Source organism: Hetaerina americana, unplaced genomic scaffold, assembly GCF_022747635.1.
Source record: "Hetaerina americana unplaced genomic scaffold, ioHetAmer1.1.p SCAF_90, whole genome shotgun sequence".
In the NCBI taxonomy this organism is placed as follows: domain Eukaryota; kingdom Metazoa; phylum Arthropoda; class Insecta; order Odonata; family Calopterygidae; genus Hetaerina; species Hetaerina americana.
In genome coordinates this window covers 875,119-898,927 of record NW_027287539.1, presented here as the reverse complement: position 1 = coordinate 898,927, position 23,809 = coordinate 875,119, and the positions used below count along the sequence as shown (strand labels likewise).

Sequence of the window (23,809 nt, the reverse complement as noted above, 5' to 3'; positions counted from 1 at the left end):
AGGATGAAAGGATATGCCCCTAAAGTCTAGTGGAATGTGAGGGGAAATGGGATTCCTTTCATTCATGGCAAAACACAGCACAGATTAACAAAGAAAGAAAATGAAGGCAGCTGAGGCCACTTTAATAATCCTGCTAGGTTGGTATACAAAGAAACCTAGGTCTGGTATATCCATGAACCATTTCTTCCTCCACTAATTCTCCCTTACAAAAGTTTCCCATGTCCCATACCCCTGGGAGGCCACACTGATGGGTGATTTGAGCACTGTTTGCTGGGGCAGCTAGCAGTGTAAAGTGTACCATTATAATTCATTCATCCATTTCATTATTACTATGAACGTTTTGCTACAATGTTAAAAAAAAGTGAATAATATAAAGCATATGAATGGTAACCTATTCACTAGGGCATTGGTAACCTCCAGTACTACTAGTTTCCTCCAGTGACATACTTGCTGCTTGGACACACAATTAAAACTTGAAAATAGAAAAATTGATGTATTTGAAACAGCATTTTCAATTGCTTTTGATAGACTCTTCCACAATGCTAGAAGAATGTAACTAATTATTGGACGGTCTAAAATTAGATATATGAAGTAATCAAGGAGCAAGATTATAGTAAAATTATATGCCGAGACACGAAATTCGGTGCCAATTCAACAATCTTTTATAGTGTTCAAAATTCATGTTTGAGAAATCAGAGTACAGAAAAGAGTATACACAAAGAAGTTACCAGAAAAATACTGCAAATAGGGTCATTTCAGTCTTATTTTTCAAACATACATTGTTTTATACATTTCTAAAAGATAAATGTAGCTCATACATTTAATCAAAATTGTAAATAGCTTATGATCACTGTAGAAATAATCTTTCATTACCATCACAGGAAACATTTATTATTACCAGTTTAAAAATAAGTTGACAGCCAACATTAATACACTGACAATCACATGTTTAAAGAGTTGAGCCAAATAGTTTGGACACATGAATTGAGGTCATTTATTCATCATGCTCAGGCTCCCGGCTATCGTACATTTGAGGTTCTTTTCTCGCCATACCTTCCGCCTAAAATAGAAGTTCTATATTACCATTCACATTAAATGCCTCCTAGAGATAGCATTAAAACAAGGTTCTTGATATCATACTGAACGAGGGTCAGTGGCCAGTTTTGTCATGTAAAAATTCCATACCACTTCAAAAAATTTTTTAAGACTTCAAAATTCATGTTTGAGTTGTCAGAATACAGAAAAGAGTACACACAAAAAAGTTACCAGAAAAATAGTGCAACATCGGTCTTATTTTTCAAACGTACATTGTTTTATACATTTCAAAAAGATAAATGTAGCTCATACATTTAATCAAATTGTTAACGGTTTATAATAATTGTAGAAATAATCTTTCATTTTAATCACAGGAAAAATTTAGGCATACCAATTTAAAAATAAGTTGACGACTGACAATCACACATTTTTAGAGTTGGGCCAAACAGGTTTGGACACCTGAGTTGAGGTTATTCTTCTCACAGTGATTCTTTCATCATGCTCGTGCTCCCGCTCATACGACATTTGAAGTTCTTTGATTGCCACGTCCTCAGTCTACAAATGAAAACATATATTCTATATATATTCTGTAATACCAATCAAATAATAAGTCTCCTAAAGCTAACATTATAATAAGGCTGTGGATATCATACCGAAGGAGGGTCAGTTTTGTCACCACAAATTTAGAAAATACTGAATCATAACCATTCAAGCCTGCCAAAGATGGCGGAGATAAAGGTTAGTTATAACATATGTTTGGGAGGGAGGAAGGAAGGAAGTGAAATTTCTGTAGGGAGAGACAGCATCTTGGACATTTGATGACAGGACACTTAATGTTAAATCAAAAACTTTATAAAATCATTTTGCCTCTACAATTCTGATGAAATTTAGAACATGACCACTTTTGTTAAGTCTGAAATAGATCTCTTGATACCGGATAAAATTGCTGGCATTACCAGTTTTTTTACACCTAGTAGTGGTCACAAAGGAATCACTCAAAAGTATAGAAGAGTACACTTTTGACTTTAAGATCGTTTTTATATTACGTAGGCTGACCAGAAAGTAATTTATGTTTTGGGGTAGCTTTTTATAGGGGAGGTGACCAACAACTGAGGTCATTGTGCCATTAGGAATGGATGGGAAAGGAGGAAGGGTGGAGAGAAACCTGGCATCGGCATTAGCTACTCTTATTGAGAGGTACCGAGGAATTGCAGTTTAACATCCCATCTGACAGTCAGCATACTCACTCGAAGCGCTCTCCACAAATCACCTCAAGTAGTGATGGGGACATCACTGAAAAGTATCTGCCATCTCCAGGATTAGACCCCAGGCCCTCTCAGTGGGAAGCCTGTATGTTAGTCACTGTGCCGTCATGATTCCCTAACATTTCAGCCTAGCGTGGCAGCGGGTAGGGCTAGAGCCACCATCTTAGTGTCTATATGTCCCTGCGCTCAGTATGCATTCTGCTGTGGTAGTGTATTGACTGTGGTCCTCCTACTTTCCTCATTGCAAACTGTTGAAATGTGCGTTGCAATAGAAAACCCCGGAAGTTGTGAAGTGCCATCTGTGATTAGGTTTTTATTGGCAAAATACAACAAGTCAATTGAAATTCATAGGCAACTTTGTTAAATGTATGGAGATGGAACAATGAGTGAATTTGGATTGAGGCAGTGGTGCATTCAGTTTAAACATGGCAACATCATTGTTCACAACAAGGACCACAGGGGTCCACCTAGCTTTGTGAAAGATAAACTGACTGTGATTATCAATAAAATAAATAATGAAAATTGCCAATTTACGATTAAAATTTCTCGTTAGACACAGCAACTTGCAAGACAGTGTTTAGACATTGACGTAGAATTACATGCTGATGTAAACAAGTGGTTAAAATGCAAGGCAGCAGATTTCTACAGTAACAAAATTGAAAAGCCTGTGCATCATTATGATAAATGCCTCAAGTTGAATGGGAATTATGTCGAAAAATAGTTTAAGAATGTCCGTTTCACATGTATATAAAACTTTGTCTTGTCACTAGGTTCATATTTTATTTCAAAACGTTAGTTACTTTCTGGACAGCCCTTGCTGACAACTCGTGGGATTTTCTATTGCAGTGCATATTTTAACAGCTTGCAAAGAGCAGAGTAGAAGAACCACAGCAGGATGCATACTGAATGTATGGAAATTTAGACACCAAGTTGGTGGCTCCAGCCCCAACCACCGTTATGCTCAGCCAAAACATAATTTACTTTCTTGACAGCCCTAGTATCTTAAATGGTTTTTGTACGGTTCAAAGTCATACACCAGAATTGTTATTTTTGGTTAACTTAAACATAAAATACACTAAGGACACTTAAGTAACAAGTATTTTTTCTGTTTCATACATAAATAAGGGAGGAAGGAAAGAGCCATGGCAGGCCTGAACAGATACAAGTTATCTTTGATCTTGTATTAAAGGACCTCAGCAACCTCAGCAACCAGTATGAAGAGGAAGATGGTGACCTGATAAAGCTATGATCAACTCTGAACATTCATGCCACAGCTTATAGTGCAATTGATTGTCAGATGAAGGATGCACTCTGTGAAAAGTAATTGACTGGACAGTCTACACATACCTAATCCTAAGGCAGTTTTGAGCCATATTTTTGAGAGCATTGTCTAGCATTCAGAAAGATAGGCACTATTCAATTACAAAATGAGCAGGGGCTAAATCCACACGGAATGACTTGATGGTGTCCATGACAGTTGAGAGTGTAGGCTTGCCTCTTCATGAGAAGACTAAGATACAAACAGGGAGATATAAGCTGGAGTGTCTCCTTGATTGCTCAGGATTTGCAGGCTAGATGATATTTGAAGGCTTGTGATTGATGTTCGTTCTATATGATTGAAGAGCTCCTAGGGTAAATTATTAAGTTTTGAATGAATGTCCTCGTATACTTGTCAAAATGGTGATTCTAGGGGCATGGTTGATTTTTTTTTTAATGTGAGACACTGTGCTTGTGAAAGAACATGAGATTAATGTGAAATGTGGAACAGATCACTAATATAACAGCTATTTGGGCAGTTTTCAAGGTACATCTAAGAAAATAGAGGGGTAGAAAGGAAGATTAAAGAGCAAAAAAAGAAGTAAAAATAAAACAACTGCAAAATAAAGTGTAAGAAAGCTGTCTGAATGGATCCTTGAAAATAAACTAACACCAAATAACGTGCCATTATAGAACATAACACAAAACCATTAAACCAAAAGCGGGAGTGCGGCTGATGATTGGGAGTGTTGAAAAAGAATATTTTTTGAGGGCAGAGAGAGCATATATCGAAAGCGTGTGGTTGGGAGAATGGAAGGCAATGACTGGTTGAGTGATAGAATAAGAGATTGTGCTAATGCCAAGAAATAGGCATATGAGAGGATGACTGAATATTAGACCACAGTTCCACAGGTTTAATCAGTGGCTGCTGATCAAAATTCGGCTCTGTGGCCATGGCAGAACTAGCATATACAGCAAAGACTATGAATCTGACTATGATGGCTTGTTCAGGCCAAAATTAATGTTTTACAAACACAGTGGAAAAACTAAAATATTCTGAGGTTTCTTCACTGTTGAAAAACTTAATGCCTGAATGAAGCATCCAAATGAAATTTTGGGAGCTCATCACCTCCTTGAGCAAGTCATGCGTAATAAAAGTGAATAAAGAGTTTCCAGCAAAAAAATATAAATACACAGGAAGGACATGCTAGAGAGTCAATGGAACTTATGGCACTGAAAAGTGACAAGTCACTATCTTCATGAGAGTAAACTTTTCTCAGGACCATTATAAATAAAAAAACTGAAAATATAAGTTTATTACCCAATTGAAAACTATGGTAGCATTTAATCGGCCTATTTCTTCTTAACAGGATCAAATGGTAGGGGATTCTAGGTTTTAAAGAATAAAAATTAATTCTTCAACATTTAGTGATACCATTCTTACATCATCATTTCCCCAATTCAATCCACTGAAAACTGCTCAATTTATGTACATCATTAGCAAGAAATTTTCCCTGATACATAGGCAGTAACCTATACATGGGAAGATACTAGATGCATTAATTTTTCTTTTAATTTGGCAGCTCATGTAGATAAATTCCTGCATATGGTTTAGAGATGAATTCAATTGGTCTCCTACATTTGGATTGTTTGAGTTTTCTGGTAAGAACCGTGTTGATTTGATCAATATTTTGAATACTTGATAGTCAAAGGTCAATTGATGCCAAATACTGCACACACAACTGGTATGCACAGTATTCCAAATTCTTTTTTGAAAAAAAGTTGAAATACAGACCACTCTAATCACAACACAGAGCAAATAGTTTTTTTAGGCTAAATTAATGGCGAAGCAACTACCAAATGAAGTGGTGGCATCACCAAATGGTGATGCCAAAGTCAGAGATAAAGCATCCATGAAATGATTTTTTTGACACACATAAGGTATCTTACCAGAGTGAAATCCAATGGCTTTTCCATCATTTTCTTGGTCATCTCTCTTTGCTTCAATTCATCTGCTATAATTTCACTAAATGGCTTTGGTCCCATAGCTTGATTCTCAGCTGAAGTTGGTGAGGTCACCCACCCAGCACTTTGACCTCCATCCGTGGGAGGTGAAGATGGAGAGCACTCCATGCTCAAGTTCCTAAAGAGAATGAGTTTTATGCGTGATTCATTTAAACCAACTCAAACTGATCCCCAATTATACAAAGCACTCATCATACATACAGGGTGCGGCAGTTATCTCAGGACAAATTTCAATTTGAATTTACAGCTATATCGAGTTCCACTGGAGGTCGCGATTGGTGTTCTTGAAAGCTATAGGCATCTAGTAAATAGACATGACCTCAAAATGGCCGAGCTGTTACATATAAGTGTGGAGTACAATCAAAGAGTCGCTATTATTGAAAGCGTTCGTGCCGGGCGTTCTCCCAGTGAAATATTTCGATTCTTCGGGTACCCCAGATCAACTGTTTACGATATTGTGGCTATGTATTATGCTTCGGAGTAATCTGGGGAAGGTTTTGCTAATCCGGCGAGGAAACGCTCAGGCGCTGATTACAGAGGAAATTTGCAATTTTTTGCAAATTTGCAAATTTTGAAGAATGTCGTGAAACTGTGGATGGTAACTGTGGCCTTGGGGAGACAATATGTCTTCCAACAGGATGGTGCACCAGCTCATACAAGCCATTCAGTCCAAAACTGGCTCTCAGATAACATTGACATGTTCTGGTCAAAGGAGTTCTGGCCCCTGAATAGCCCGGACTTGAACCCCGTCGACTATCATGTTTGTAGCATAGTCGAAAGAGATATTAAAAAGACAAGGCACCCTAATGTCGCATCTCTATGCACCGCTATCATGGCAGAATTTGCTTTCGAAAAAGCTTGCTTTGAAAAATTAACAATAATTTGAAATATATGATGGCAGCTCCTGGAAAACTTTTCCCAAGAGCCGATCATGCATACAGAGGAAGCTCAATCTAACAAGAGCACATGGTCCCAACAAAAATCACACGCAAGCTCTTGTTATTATCAATGATGACTAAATAATCGCACATTGTCTCACTCCTATTACTTTTCATGATGTGCAGCCGTCAATATGGTCATTTAAGGCATAGGTTTTTAGGATATCAACTAGAAAAAACTTCATAATAATTTATTGTAAATTTATGTGACATTGATGATTTTTATTTTAAGGCATTGCTATATTTACAACCAAATCCCTATGCATGCATTGCCCAGACTGGGGATTATCTACATATTGCTGATCAGTTTTATATATCAGAAGTGATGGTAGAGTAGGGGGGATGGGTTGCTTAAACATACACAAAGAGGGCTGCACGTAATAGGATAGATGACTACACAACAGAAGAGGTTCAAAGCAGTCAGCATTGTTTTTATACTGGTAATGAGATTGGCACAGAGGCACATTCCTCCTCCACCACTTTATCAGCCAACCCCAACATGAGGAGCCCTTTTGATGTGGGATTTGGCCTGATGCAGGGAAAAATAATTAAAAGTAAGTATTTTTCTCAGCTTGCGTCTTAAAGATGGTAGATATACCCACACACCCTCAGCCCATGCCACGCATGGCGATTTTAGAGCATATTTTGGAGTAAAATAAGTGAATCATATGGACTGGGGAATATGGTAATTCATAAACCGGAGATCAGCAATTTTTTCATTGAAAATGTTGGCAATAAGAGAGTCGATGGTACATCGGAGCAGCTTATGTTATGAGTGAGTGTGTCATCTCTTCAAACATTTTTTCCAGTGATTCTCTTCACTTTTTCAACTCTTCCGAATAGTACTTGATGATTTCTCTACAGAAGAGGTGTTTACTTATGCAATAACCTTCTAGTCTGATGAAGACTGCTGTCGTCCAAGCAAAACTTTAGTTAGGAAAGTTATGAAAAAGTGGGTGGGGGTCAGGGGCCCAAGTCTGTAGCTTGTTTCTCCCAAGAAAGGTGTTTCTGAATCTATCAAACCAAGTCTGCAACTTGTTTCTTCCTGAGATAGGAGAAAAATGATTCTCCCTGGTAGAAAATGAGCCTCCCAGCCAAAGTCTGTAACTCTTGAAGCGACTTACAGGAGAGACTGATGGGAGAATCTACCTCACCAATCCTGAGAGGGAGTTTCTAAAATTTTCTCCCCGAGAGAAAATTCATATTTTGACGTCGATTTGTCAATTCTTCCCAAAATTGTGAGCCACTTAATGGAACTGTATGGTTAATTTCCACGCATTCTTCCTCTTCCATTCTGCAAATGTAAACGAACCTGCTATTCCATAACTTACTCCGAGTACGTGTTCCTAGACCATATGTTTGGAAGAACAACCAGAAACACTGGGCAAAAGGCTTTGCAATAACTACAGGGTCTGACATCTGATGGCCTTTCAACGGAATTTCATAGGCTGAAACACCAACTAAATTCTCAACCTAACCGAGCATTCAAAATGAAAAATTGGAGTCTATTAGCTTCCCAGAACCCGTTGGGCTGCCAGGGAAATTGTTGCTGTGCTGTCACAGAAGTTATGACACAGAAAAACAATCCCACGAATGCCATTGTACAATCGATTTCACCTATATACACACATTCAATATTTTAGAGATACTATCCATTGGTGCATCGAATTCAACATATTTCATTTCACTAATACAAAATGAACAGTTTGAAGCAGTCTCGTAGTTTAAACTGAATCTTTCTGGAATAAATAATATTAAGTTTTAAAGATCCATCAACATCCATTTATTCAGTTTCCTCACCATACACAATCACTCATTTTAGAATTTCAGTACCCATGTACACACATTCCAAGAATATAGAACCAACCCACCAACTTATATACCATCATAACCCTAGGATATGGACTGAAATTTCTACAAAACATGCTAAGTTTAATATTCATTGTGAAGTAATATAATATGCGGTAGGTTCTTGCAGAGTTGATCCAGATTTCATAATGTCAGATTTGTTCTCTGATGCAAAAAACACATTTAAAGACACTTAAAAATGTAAAAGCAAGTCACAATATAGTTTCCAGAAGTGGAATTGTAGAGCCCTTGGGATCCTCCCCATCCCTGGTTATGTTAATTAATTGAGGATTATGCCAAGCCACAAAAAATTGACAATCACCGAAAATGTAATTTCCCCACTCCTTTGTCTGAGATATCATAAATAATGCAAAATCATGCCAACAGCTGTAGTGGAGCATTCGAATTTTATTAGTTGAGGAAATTGAGGGTCAATGGACATGTAAGTTTGCTTGAAATTGACTAATTATGGTACCAATCATGCAAAATCCAGTGATTGCATCTCAATCCTGCAAAACCAAATGAATTAGCTCTTAAATGATTATACATTTGCCATCAATTGAAGCAAGAGTTGAATGCAGCAAGGGACTTTTTTTATGGATTCTAGACTTAAGCTATATTCACAATCTACTCTAGATTTTCATTTATGGAATTCTACTTGCTTCTATGAAATCCAGATTGATTCTTAAAGAGTGGGAAGTTGGGAAAAGGGAGGTGCCTTTGCATTATTGTGAACCAAAATTCACCACAGGTAAATGTACGAACCTCATGGCAGGCCAGGGTGAATCTTCACCAGTACATTCATCGTGGTGCTGCCTTCGGCATGGAGGTGGGCGTCGTCTTCTTTCTTCACTCATTATTTCGGACAGCGAGGGTGACTCCAATTGAACAGGGGACCCTTCCTGAAAGCTGCTATTCAATCTTCCCCATGGGTTAACTTCAGGTTTGGACACTATATCTTCATTCTCAACAGATTTGGGCATGCTTAACGAAGATATAAGTTTCTTTTTCCTTTCCTTCTGAGAGAGTTTTGTCATCTTCCTGCAATAATGCCAAAGTCAAACAAAATTCCATCATGAAACACCTTTTTAGTTTTTTAAACAAATATTCATGCATTCAAAATTTGTCAAAATGAGTAGATTTCGGATATTACATGGACTTCAACATCAAACCAAAGGTTGTAGATTTTGAATGATGGCCGTTTGTGCAAATTTTCAATGAGCAAGTGACTGCACAGTGGACAGCACTACTGCAATAACTGTAATGTACTAAGTTGATTATCATGTGTTGTTCACATTGGGAATCAACTCACTTGTTTGTTTATTTTAGGGGATTCCAGCAGTTTTTTTATTGGGTGAACTTTTTGATAGGGCAGAGAATTTCTCTCTCTTCTCTGCCAGCCACCTTGATATGAAGATGTCTTTATGTGAAGTAATGAAATTGTGTTACCTGATGGCAGAGTCTCCTTCTGGCTAACCTCCAACACAGATTAAACAGCAATCTATTGGAATTGACAATATTCCAGTAATGGTTACATAAAAATACATCAGTGTTATTAGCAAACCCTTTGTTCATATAATAAATGAGTGTTTGACAAGGGGAGAGTTCCCAGATCTTCTTAAGATATCTTAAAATAAGCCTCTGTTTAAAAATGGAGACAGAGAGCATTTGGGAAATTATCAGCCAATGTCATTACTATCTAATTTCTCAAAAATTATTGAATATTTAATGAAAGAAAGCCATCACTTTTTTGAAAAAGTTTCAAGGTAGCACTACATGGTTTCCTGGAGGGAAACTTCCAGCTTCAGTTTGTTTCAATAATAAATTTGAGACTGACTTAGATAATAATGAATTCACCGCTGGAATCGTTAATGATCTCTCCTATGACTGTATAGACCACGATATGTTGCTGAAAAAATAGAACACTGCTGAGTAAGGGGAATAGCAAATAGATTGCTTAAATTTTACCTCGAAAACAGGAAACTAGGTATTGGAAGTCATTGATACCTACCCCAACAATACACGAAGCAGTTACTTATGCACTATACAAACAATAAACATCGGTGTGCCACAAGGAAGTATACTATAAAGTCTGTTCCTACGTAGTAGGATTTATTTTTTCCTGGATGGATGGGCGGACAGGTGGCAGATTCTCTGGCTGGCTTTGAGGGAGGAAAGTCTCAGGAAAGGCAGGAGACTGGTGGCAGTTGACTCCCAGCCTAAGCAAAGCGTGGATCATTCGTTTACGAAACATGACCTTGTTACAATCCGTCATGAGCCGGTCACTGGAACAGCACTACGCCATCAAATTTTGGGTGAAACTGGGAATGAGACTCATGACATGCTCAAGGCAGCTTATGATATAGATTACGCCATGGGTCGATCGGGTGTTTTTCAGTGGCACAAGTTGTTTAGGGAGGCTAGAGAAACTGTTCAAGACACCAAACATTCAGGACACCCTTTTTCCCCAAAAAGTGACAAAAATCTTGCAAGAATAAATGTTTTGTTGGAGATGGATTGCAAATTTAGTGTCAGCATGGTTTCTGATGAACTTGGATACCCTAGAATTGATGTGCATCAACTTTTGACTGAAAACATGGGCACGAGAGAGGTGTGTGCAAAGTTGGTGCCGCGAGTGCCCTTGGAAGAGCAAAAGGAAACTCGCACGTGGATCTATCAAGAGCTTCTCAACCATGTGAGCGAGGATCAAAATCTTTTAGATGAAGTTTACAAAGTTTTTCAGTCAAGTGCGGATAAAGTTATCAAGAAATCACTGAAATGTTGACAGCTGTTTACGGTGATAACGCTCTGAAGAAAACATCTGTTTTCAAGTGGATTAAGGATTTTAAAGGTGGCCGACAAGACACCATGGATGATGCAAGGCTGGGATGACCTTCAACCACCTGTGTTGACGACAGCATTGATCGTGTGCGGTTCCTTGTCCTTACCGATCATCAAAAAACTGGCCAAATGATAGCTGATGAACTGAATTTAGGAAAATCAACAGTTTACACTATTTCAGCCGAACTTTAGGGTTTTAAAAAAAATGTGTGCAAAAATTATGCCCAAGCTGCGTTGACATTTCGCCAGTTTCTGGCAAAAAATTCAATCATCATCCTTGATCATCCTACTTATTCAACAGATCTCGCCCCCTGCAACTTTTTCCTATTCCCAAAATGCAAAAACACAATGAAGGGACATCACTGGGAAGATGTGGACACAATAAAGCAAGAAACGATGAGAAAACTAAAAAGCCTAACTGCTGCCAACTTCCAAGAGTGCTTTGAACAGTGGAAAAGAAGATTAAATAAGTGCATAGGAACAAATAGAGAGTACTTTGAAGGGGGTAAAATCGATGTAGACTATATTTTGCAAAATTACGTTTTTATGGCCTCAGTTCGCGTATTTAATGGACAGGGTAGTATATGCACACTAAAACTATGAATTTCAACAGGAACTCAAAAATGAGAGCAGATAATGATGCAATGTGTGTGAGACACACTTATCACCCACAGCCGAAGGGTTAAATGCATTTTAAGCATTAAAAAAATGGTTACAAGTTATGAGAATAAAATAAATAAAAACCTGTTTTTAGGAGCCTTAGCTGAGGATGAAACACTAGCTTGGTTACTATCACAGGACAGTCTAGGAAAATCTTCCTCCCGTACAGAACTCATCCTTTTCTCTGGAACAGTTCCGAAACTGGAAGAATGCTCCTGAGAAACAGGCAAAGAGTCATTTTTGGTCCTTGAACTTTCTTCATTAGGATGTGTTGAGTCCTTTTCTGGCTGATCTTGACTTGGTACACGGACACATTCATCAAATGGCTCACAGATATCTAGCTCTGTCAGTGGCAATTCAACTTTGTCACCATTAATTTCATTTTCCAAGCCCGAGCTGGACCCCAATGATATCCTCCTTAGGTGGCCAGCACACTCATCCACAGAAATCGGCCGCTGCTTTTGTTTCCTCTTCCCTCGGCTTCGTTTCGATCCTTCAACAGCTACACCAAGAAAATAAGCCCATTATGATTAGTATTATAGAGTAAAAGAATAGTTGAATACAAGAATCACTAGCCAGAATGAATTACTTTCCTATAGTATAAGACAGTGCTGAACATTAATGCCTCATATTCTTCTATATTTAGAAACACAAGTAGGATTTCCAAAAAAACTGCAAATTCAAGTCAGTTTATTATCCTCTTGTGTTTCAATGCAACAATTTCAGAGTGTAAAAATCATTTGCCTTGACTGGGATTTGAACCCAGATCCCTCAATATCTGGTCGAGTGCTTTAGCCAGTTAAGCTATCGAGGTGTCCTCTTAAACTCGGAAATTTTGGGGCCGGACTCCGGGAAATCGGACTCCGTTAAGAGTTACTGTTGCGACATCTCCCGCAGTTTCTTTGGAAATCTGTCAAGGTATAAACAGCATATATGTTTAAAGTTGGCTTTAACTTGTGGCCTGTGTTGCGTCGCGCACGACTACGAATGCCTGTGGCATTGTATGTATGGTATTTTGTCACAACATCTTGTTCCTTTAAAAGCCCAAAATTTCCGAGTTTCTTCTTGCAAAAACCTTCCGCAACGACGTTGTGACAATTCCCCAATCCCCTTACAGTCCCGACTTGGCACCGGCAGACTATTTCCTATCCTCAAACGAGAAATCCTCCCTTAAAGGAAACCGCCATGGGACCCCTAGTGCTGTCAAAGAAGCTTCCATGTGTACCCTTAGGGACCTTCCAGAATCTGCCTAACAGGCAGCCTTCGAGTCGCAGAAAATCCCCTGGCGAAAGTGTGTCGCCACTCAAGAGATATACTTTGAAGAATTTTGAGGTATCGAAGCAATATCTGAAATAAACCAATTTTCCTGAAGCTTTTCCTATTGCCTTTTACATAAACCATATAAAAAACCAACACAATTTTCACCTTCAGGTTGAAATTCCATTTAATTTTCATACGTCAGAAGACAAGTACGAGGAAGTTTCTAATTTTGAGGTTTAACTCATGCACAATAGGAAATGCATTTTTTTCCGAAACCCATCGGCAAGCACCTGGAACATGAGTAACTTCCAGAAGAATTCCAACATTCTAGCGCAAACAATTGTAAAAATTATGAAGTTGGATGTCATGATATGGTCAGGCAGTGACTGGTGTCTCCCATTCATTCTAATAGATGGTGGACTCAGTTTTTTTTAAATACCAACATCACAATCATATTGAAGCTGAAATTTTCTTTAATTGGACTTCTCGCATGATATAATTAGAACTTTGTCCAGCCATTCAAAATTTATAATAATTGTTGCTTGAAAACAATCAAATTACAACGCTTCTGATTTGATAACATGTTTTTACTACATAATTTATTTTTCTTTTCGATTTGTTTTTGTTATAATAATAATAATATATTTATTAGACACAAAGTGACAACTTTCAAGCCAATGGTTTCAAACTCAAGAAGTTTACTAGATGCCTACATAAAATTATTTTGATAAAGAGGGCAAGGAGTAAAAATTATGTTCTCCAGATTAAAGTGTGCAAATCACATATGTCTTCACTTAAACCTTGAAAAGATGACATTTCTAGCCTCTAGAGGTAATAAGATAAAAGAATACATGCAAAATGTTTTAACATACTCAACTGGTTTTTCATGACATATACCAAGGCACAACACAACTTTTTTCCTGGTGTAATGGTGGGGTACAGTGATATACAATACTATAGTGCATGTCTTTTTAAGAATGCCTCCAAGAGTAAATGATAAATAATAAGGTGAAATTATAATTTAAGTAGAGAATGTAGCTGCAGAAAAATGATGAGGTGAAATCAATGGTTGCCTAGCTCACATTTGCTAAATCTCATCTTCCAATTAAAGAAATTTTTGTGAATTTCAAGAAAATAACTCACTGGAAATCAACTGATTTCATCACATAGGTGACATATTCAGGCAAACTCTGTACCTAAAGATTTCATAGAAGCAAAAAACTGCGTGGTGTCGCAATAAATTATTTTTGCAAGTTTTTATTTAATATGATGATAAAGTGAAATTTGAAATGTGATGCTTGATCAAGACATAAAATTAAGAAGATGTTAGTTAACAAAAGGAGAAAAGCCCTAAAAAAATTCTACTCTCCACTAAGGACTGGCAGGATGAAGAAGATTCCCTCCACCAAAGGAAGAGTGCATAACAGTAATCTGGACATGGACACTGTTCACATAAAAAGTCCTACTCCACAATACGTGCAGTTTCTGAGAGAAAAGCTGCAGCCACTGGACAGAGGGGTAGACATAATCGGTGATCGGCCATTTGAGAGGAAGGACAACTACACTGCCTCACGTGTAGTACTGTTCATGAGATGTGCACAAATTATTATGCGACAAGAAATACCAGGCATTGACCAAAGATTATATTATTATACAGTCATTGAATGCTGTTGGCGTAAATGGACAATGACGAATATATGGGTAACAAAATTAATGAAATTGACAAAAGATGACTCATCCTTAGAAAATCTGTCGTTGGTTTAGTGCGTGAGCATGTACAACAATGACATATTAAACTCCTCCCTGAGTCACTAGAAAAAAAATGTAAATTATCCTTTGTAATAAGGAAGTAAAAGAGGTATTTACCTCATCATATTGCAGGGAAAAATTGATACAGTGCAATATTAAGAAAAGTGTGAAATATGAGTTTGGAAGAAGAGCAGACTGACTCACCCATAGTTCAACTGCTGCAAATGTGGACATATTTGCTTATTATACAGCAATTTAAAATGTGAAAACTGTCATAAATAGGGGTTTCAATCTTTGAAACATCTAAGTGTAATGATTCATAGTTTTTATCCAGTATAGCATTTTAAATTGGGCTGAATTGGAAGAATATTATTAAAGAGCGATCGGGATGGGGCTGCAGCTAATGTACTGGCTTCCCACCAAGAGGTAACCGGTTTGAATCCTGCAGATGGCAGATATTTTTCAATGGTATCCTGATCCCTACTTGAGGTACTTTCTGGAGAGCACTTTGAGCGAGTAAGCCGTCCGTCAGATGGGACATTAAACTGCGGACCCCTTGACACCTTTCGACAAGAGTAGGCCAATGCCAATGCCGGGTTTCTCTCCACCATTCCTCCTTTCCCATCCATCCCTAATGGCGCATATGATCTCAGCTGTCGGTTACCTCCCCCAAAACTATGACAACTACTAATATTTATAAGCCATGCAACAACACAAGAACAATATGAAATGCAGCCATTTTGTGTTGAATTTTTTCCACTTAAAATCACAGACAATATTGTATATAGTACACGGAGAAATTACCACTTTTAGATCACAATGATGATAGAAAATACATGTTTATGGAGGAAAAACTGCCACTGTCTAACAGTGCAACCTCCCATAGTGTTATAATAGCACTTAGCCACTGCAGGGTTAAGACTAATTAATTAGTATTACTGCAATGCACAAACCTTCCTTCCTAAGAGCTGATTCTGAGTGCTGAACATACTCCTCTTGAGACGGTATGCCAATCACTTCAAAAACACTTTGCAATGTGGCTAAGTCTGGGTATTCACAAGGTATGGAGATATGGCGTTTTAACACCACTGGCCTCGTCCCCCAGTAATGTAACTGGAGATCATCAAAAAGTTCTGGATCTATATCATCAAGAGCCCTGAAAAGATTTAAGGGAAATTTTCATAAAAAATAAGTTTATCCTCCAGTTGGTCAAACATAAGACATGGAATATAGTCGTGGAAAAAAAGACAATAAATACAAAACTGACACATCATTACACAAAGAAGAAACTAAACCAACAGATTATTAGACAGGAAACATTAGCCTAATTTAATTTGTCATTTAGAAATTCATCAATACTTGAGTAACACTCGAGGTGACACCTTTTTTTGTAGTAGTAGTTTTAAGGGAGGCGACTGACAGCTGAGGTCATTTGCGCCATTGAGGACAGGAAGGGAAGGATGAAGGGTGGAGAGAAACCCGGCGTCGGCATTAGCCTACTCTTAACGAAAGACACAGAGGGGTCCACAGCTTAATGTCCCATCTGAAGGAAGGGCATACTCTCTCAATGTGCCCTCCACAAGGCACCTCAAGAAGAGATCGGGATACCACTGAAAAATATCTGCCACCGCGGGGATTCAAACCCAGGCCCTCAGGGTGGGAAGCCAGTACGTTAACCACCGCACAATCTTGATCTCCAAATTTTTTGGTTAATTAAATGAAGCCACAGCGGGCTTATTTACATGCACATCAGCATTTTATGAAAAATAACCAAGGGTGATTAATGTGGGTCTTTTTGTAGATGCAGGGAGCGATTGGCTTTTCAAGTGTACACTCTCCCTGTAATGTGCCAAGGGACTACGCACAGTGGAGCTATATAGAAAAGCAAATTGATTCTATTTAGCAAAAAATAGCAATCAAAGAATGTACATTCTGGGTGGAGTCAATATTTTGAGTCACACAAATAGTGGCAATCCTGGAGTCATGATGGCCACCATTCACCATTGTGTTCACATTCCATTTTTGTAAGGGAAACACCTTTCTTGCTACACTAACATTGACCCCAGAGGACAACACAATCAGTCAAATATGAAATAAATTTGGCATGTTATAACAGTTTCAAGGTATCCAGTAATGATACGTTTGGTCGACGAAGTATGACGTGCTGGACTGGCGGCACCCGTAAAATTGTCTCCCATGTTTAATGATGTAATATTAGCATATAAAATTGCTTCACTTTGGTGTGATAAGATGTGGCTGTGAAGGTCATTTATTAATATAATGCGGTATTAGTATTGTCCCCTTAGGTACCTTTCAGTTGAACCTAAAAGCAACTCTTAACACTCAACTTAAGCTTGAGATTTATTTGGATCATTGCCAATGGATTCTATTGTACGAATGCATCCACAATAAGGCATTACCATTTGTCCCCTAAATTTGCTGTTTTGTTTGGAAGAGATTTAAGGACTTGCAAAGCTTCAAGATTTGATCAACAAATCAGTTGAATGATTCATTTAAATTTTTAAAAAGTTAATTCAAATTTCACCCACATCCATTAGCATAGAGTAAAGTTCCAATCCTTCTTGAACTTACCAACAAATATTTAGTATTATGCCAAGCGTATTTGTGGATTTAGTGCATAATTAGATACAAATTCCTGATATTTCATTAGCAGTTGTGAAAAAAGGCCAGCGAGTGTCATTTGCCAATATATTCTTTTCTTATGTCCATCAAAACATGGAAAATTCAATAAAAGTCCAAGTTGTACATCTGCAAATATTTAATAATTCTCCTTCAAATTAAGTTCCAACTCAAACCAGCAGTCTTGATTTAAATGCAAATCAAATTTAACTCGCATAGTTTTTCCAACTTACATGGATACTTAGTTATCAGACAAAAATATTATAAATAGCCTGTCTGGCATGTAAATCTTTGCGCATCAAATTTTTCTCAGTCCTTTATGGAATAATAACATTAGTTCATGCGTAAAAAGGGTATTACCAACACAATAAATCATAAACTACTTCAAAGATAAATTAATATTTTCTTACCTGCATTCCAGCAATGCAGACAGATTTGTACACATATACTCCAGACAAAACTGTTTCAACTTATTAGCATTATAGGTGTCAGAAATTTGATAGAATTCAGACACATTTTTTAACGTGATATGGTTGGCCAACAATATCTCACAGGTTTCTTTCAGCCCTTCCAGAAGTATCTGATCAGAAGTTATCAGTACATTCCATATATAGGATAAATCATCTGATTTGTTTAGAGCAGGAACTTTGTTCTGATACAAGTACAATATTATAGCTTGCATCACTTCATAAGAAAATGGTAGCGTTATATTTTTTAATCCTGAGCACTGAAAAATGAAAACAAAGCAGTAATTATTTGATGGTGTTCTGTTCCACCTGCAAGAATAGCTGGAGCAGAAGGAGGCAAGTGGATGAAGTATTTCACACTAACCTCAATCCAATCCCCTTTGAACATTGTCTCAAAGTACTTGGATCTCATGGCAAGAACACACTTGTGTGCATTGATTATTTTTTCTCCTTCACACTCAATCACAACATCATAGAGGTGAGCGCAGTTGTATGGGCTCAATGAAATCTTAGGATGGATTTTCTCATCCGAGTTCGATGTATTTCCTTTCCTCTGGATGCTGCATTTAGATTTATTATACTGAAGTCCATCTAACAGTTTAGACAAATAATCTAACTTAAAACGAGCAGCTGCTCTTTGAGCATCACTGACGGGATTGAATTCTGAATCATCACTGCCATTTATCCGCTTGTGTCTTCCCTTTGCTGCCTTCACACCGGCTTGAGATTCACAAACATTTCCTCCATTAACATCACTGACTTTAGCCAAGTCCTTCCAGCTCTGGCCTTTCATTCTCAATGCAAAACATGAATATTCATGATCTTTTTCACACGACCACTGTTCCGGCATGCACAAGTCGCACGCCCCTGTATATACAAACTTCAATATTTCCTTGAAGACAACAGCATTTATGCCATCAACAGTCACTGTCACACAGCTATGCTTTTTGGGACAATTATTCACACACATTTCCATGTCGCTCTGCTGTGGCAACAAGGAAGCTTGAGCCTTTCCCGCAGACTCAATTAGACTAGCAAGGCATTCAGAATTGGATTCCAGTATGTACCTATGAGCAGGGATTCTAACATCTTGCACACAAAACACAACATCACATATACAATCAGATTCTTCTGCCTCTTCCAGTAGGCAGGATAAGTCTCCTTCCAAGCCTAGAATTCTTTCAGCCTCGGGCCTTTTTGTTAAAGAATTAGGATGGAGTTGAATAATTGAAAAGTTTAAACTTTTCGGACTGCAAAACACAGAATTTGCTCGATGAATAAACATTATCTTTTTCATATAAAAATCTAAAGACTTATCTTTGTCAACCAACCTAAAAGGTAAAGTTAACTATTAGTAAGCAAAGGATAATCACAAAGTGCTTCAATGTACATACCATCAAGTAAGAGACATTTTTAAAACATCATGTTTAAACTCACTTCTGCAATGCAGTCTGCTGAGATGCAGTGGACATGACATCTTCACGCCTTTTCTTAATCTTGAAATCTGTCTCAAATCCTTCTCCTTCCTCTGTCACTACGAGCAGTTTGTCCGTGCCCAGGGCAATATCCACAGCATTTATCAGGCGACTGCCCAGATGAAGATCACATCTTGTGAAATGGCCACTTGACGACCACCATAGCATTAATTTTTTGGCTTCGTTTAACATTAAAATATAGAGCTCATCGCCACCACTTCTGAAATCGCCCCATCCACTCACATCTTCTGACTATAAAACATAATTACAACAAAAATTATCAATTACATAAATTAAAATAGGCAGAGAAACATTGCAAATAATATAACTGTGCTGTGAATAATTGGTAAACCTAAGCGTTTAATCACTTTGCACCAAATTCCCCAAATGTATTTTAACTTTGATAATAATTGCCAAATATCGCACCCATGGTTTATTGCATTAAGGCCATCTATACTTGAGCAACTTTATCATTAGGACAACGGATATCTTTATACACCACTGCATTGTCAAAAATAAGCTTGGAGAGATTAAGTGTAGAACAGATAGATTAAAGACATAATTTTTCCTAAGAATGATAAGGCATCAGAATAACATTGTCCGACCGTGCTAGGGTGGAAAAGTGTTTTGGGTCAAAATTCTGGGGTGTAATCACTCCACACAAAAAAAAAAGTCTGGTGTGTAATCACTCCCTGCCACACACCCTAGCGGTGGCTTGTAGGGCACTAAAAAAACAAACTAAGCACATTAACCTTGTAAGTCACCTCAAACCATAGTAAGAATCCCGCTCAAACAGAAAGAAGTGCCTTCATTTTTCATGAACACACTATAGAAACATGGTCATTTTAAGTTTAGAATGTCCAACCTTAATCATATGAGAAAATGATAAGAAAAGCATAGTTTTTTTTTTAATATTCAAGTGAACAGAATAAAATCGAGCAAGGCAAAAGAAAATAACTGAAGGTACTCGGTGATTTTAAAGAAGTAATATTTTCAATCGAGTACAAAGGAAGAATCAATAGGACCCCTAAGATAATGTATTTATTTAAGAAATGTTCGTGGTAAAGAAACACAATCAAGAGTCTAGATACTAGATAACTAAATTGTGCTCTGATAATAATTTTGCAATTTTATTTTTTTTTTTAAATACAAAATTTCTTCAAGAAAACTTAATTACCATATATCCTGGCACATTAGATGAACCAGCGCATAAAATGCACTGTGATTGTTCAGGTTAGACAACACAAAAAATGCTTGGATCAGACCAAAGAGACTCCGACTATTTTGAACAATTTATGCAAAGAAAATTGAATTATAAGATTAAAAAAAATAGCTATTACATAAATATTAATTGTTGAATCCCAGACAATCATTATCACTGATACTAAAATCATATGCACAGTTATTTTCACCCGAGTTATCACTTTCCTCGTACATACACATCATGAGTTGGCGCCTCAATCTACTTAATCCACTCTTGCATAGTTCCTTCGAATCGTTTATTGACTATTTGACACGTCCAGAGGCTGCAATCGAGAAGTTAATCCACTAGGAATCACATCAAGAAGAGTCTTCCATTCAATGGTAAGGCTTTCGGCTGACGTTTTTTTCTGTGCCTTAAAATGATTGCACACAAACAAAAACTACTTATTCAGAGGACTACCTGTAGTTTTGGAATTTCATAGCCTTTCTTTTACATTCAAGGGGTACTTTTGGTGATATTATAGTTCCGTTACGCATGCTCAGACTATTTCCTTTTATGAATCTCTTGCACCAGGATGTTGCCCCAGATAAATTGACAATAGACATACCTGTTGCTAATTTTCTGTCTTCAATCAAAACCATTTTTTTAGAAACAGTAATCCCATTCTGCTTGTAATTCATTATCCAGCTCTTAATGTGTTCGACATTTAGGAGCACATGAACAAAGTTTTTCTACTCCTGTCAGAATTCACTTTTATCAATCTTCCGCTTGCTTCATTCTTGTATTTTCCTCTCAGTCAGAGGGCCAATATGCCTTTTGGCTGTCCTATTTCCATGTACAGAAGGGTAACTCAATACTCTTTTAAGTTTGAATGCTACTCTGTATGAAAACCTCTATTTAGATCCTGAGAGGCTATCATAACTTTAACTTTTTATGCAACAATTAGTGTGTGCATTTAAATTAGTGTCTGCATGCACACTAATGGAAATGAATGTACAGGGTGTAGTGCTTAAATCTGGATAAGCACGTGTTCCCTCGAAGGGCTAGCGAAACCTACCCCAGACTTCTCCTGAGAATTATACTTAGCCACATGATCGTAAAGAGTTGATCTGGGGTACCCAAAGAATCGAACCATTTTGAAATATAATGCCCAGGGTGAACACTTTCAGTAATAGCAGCTCTTCCATTGTACTCCAAACTTGTACTTAACATCTGGGCCATACTGATGTTATGACTGTTTACTAGATGCCTATAGATTTCAAGGACTCCAATCGCGACTTCAAGTGGAACTACGATATGGCTGGAAATTCAAATTTAAATTTGTCTGGATTTAAGTGCCGCACACTGTATAATGCATTGAAAGACACTATCATACTTCTTAGGGTTGAATGTTTGTAGTCTCAGGATATACCATAGGGGATACATGTTTGACCAGAGGGGCGACATCCCCATTAGGCCAATTTCAGTTTACCACTGGCACCACATGTGAGATAAAACTAAAGATGCTAAATTGCACAAGTTTATGCTTTAATTGGGATTTTGTCGAGGAATTATCAAAGCTTTATTCCTTAATACTGGCTCAAAACACTGTTACTATCAAAATTTCTAATACAGACACCATTTTCTAAGCCTGAAGGAAAAATACTTGTTAGTAAGTATTTTTCCTGGGGAATGCACTTGTGACTTAGATGACACAGTCATTCCCACATACCCTTGGCCCATAAGATGCAGGCCAGTTTTAGAGCCCATTTTGGAGCTAAAAAAAGTACATCTTATGGGCCAGTATATAAAGTAATTTGTTTCCTTATTTCTTATCTTGTGTAAATTTGCCTGATAAACTCTACAATTTGTTTCCTATCACAAAGAATAAGTAGTGCAGAAAGATTTACCAAAGGCCCAGGGGTACAAGGGCAAAAAAGAATGGTATCCTTTATAAAGGGTGCGGCGCTTAAATCTGGGCAAACATGCATTTCCTCGAATGAGATTCCCTCGCCAAGTCAGCAAAACCTTCCCAAGACTTCTCCAAAGCATCATACTTAGCAGCAATACCATAAACAGTTGATCTGGGGTACCTGAAGAATCAAACTATTTCACTAGGCAAACGCACCCTTTATTTATGAGCACTAAAAACAAGGAGCGGAATACAGTAGTCACACAGAAAGGACAACAATTAGAGCTAATGGATTCCTTCACCTATCTCAGGAGTACCATCATATGGGACGGAAGAAGTACTACAGGCATCAAGTGAAGAATAGCTCAAGCTAATAGATCATTCACAATGAAAAGACAACTGATGTGTTCAAAGAAGATAGAACTACAGACGAAGAAACAATACGTGAAAACATTCATATGGAGCTAAAATCACTCTATGGATCAGAGGCATTGACCTTTGGATAAGTAGACCATAAAAGACTAGAAGCCTGCGAAACCTGGTACCAGAGGAGGATACTTGGAGGAGGTCAAATGGATGGATAAAACAAGAAATGAAGAAGTATACAGAAGAATAGATGAAGACCGAACCTTAAGGAACACCATAGAGAAAAGAAGAACCAGATGGATTGGCCACACCCTGAGGCACAATGGATTCGTGAAGAATATAATAGAAGGAAAAATAGAGGGAAAAGTCCCAAGAGGAAGGCCAAGGGATAAAGACATGGGACAAATAAAGAAGAAAGTACATTGCAAAAATTAGCAGGAAGTAAGCCAATTAGCATCAGATAGGGTAGAATGGAGGGCTACAGTCAACCAATCTTAGGATTGAATGACCAATGATGGTGCCGTATTCAAGCTCTTCGTTAGGAAGGATATTTTTCTAACCTCAGATACAGACTAAAAACTATGGGAAACTTTAATAACAAGTGTTTTACTGGCAATTTTCAGTTGATAGTTAAACTAATAGTCATTACTTCCATTCACATTGAAGAGACTACATTTTGACAGTTCTCTAATACATTATTGTAAGTACTATGCCTTGAAAACTGCCAGAGTAAAAGGAAATAATTCTTACTTCTTCACAGAAGGAAATGATGAGATTTTATAACAATCTTGGGATGACAACATGACTTTCAAAATGAATTCATGATGTTTCTTCTTTTGCGGCGCATATTCAATAAAATTTTTGAAATTTTAGGACTGTTATAAAAAT

General features: G+C 37.5%; 1 protein-coding gene across 2 annotated transcripts in view; it reads right to left on the bottom strand.

Annotated features, from left to right (window-relative positions):
• Nucleotides 1–635: 635 nt before the first annotated feature.
• The window catches only part of LOC139699778 (inhibitor of Bruton tyrosine kinase), a 36,645-nt gene continuing 13,471 nt past the window's right edge, over nt 636–23,809 (bottom strand). Inside the window, exons 6-14 of one of the 2 annotated variants that reach the window (XM_071598211.1) lie at nt 19,423–19,712; nt 18,350–19,316; nt 17,929–18,245; nt 15,832–16,034; nt 11,954–12,371; nt 9,134–9,409; nt 5,508–5,700; nt 1,427–1,590; nt 636–1,060 (exon numbers count right to left, since the gene is read on the bottom strand). In XM_071598211.1, the coding sequence (XP_071454312.1) occupies nt 1,456–1,590; nt 5,508–5,700; nt 9,134–9,409; nt 11,954–12,371; nt 15,832–16,034; nt 17,929–18,245; nt 18,350–19,316; nt 19,423–19,712 (2,799 nt within the window). In that variant the 3' untranslated portion in view covers nt 636–1,060; nt 1,427–1,455. Of the gene's footprint in view, nt 1,591–5,507; nt 5,701–9,133; nt 9,410–11,953; nt 12,372–15,831; nt 16,035–17,928; nt 18,246–18,349; nt 19,317–19,422; nt 19,713–23,809 lie in introns of both variants that reach the window. The other variant, XM_071598210.1, reaches the window with a different exon arrangement.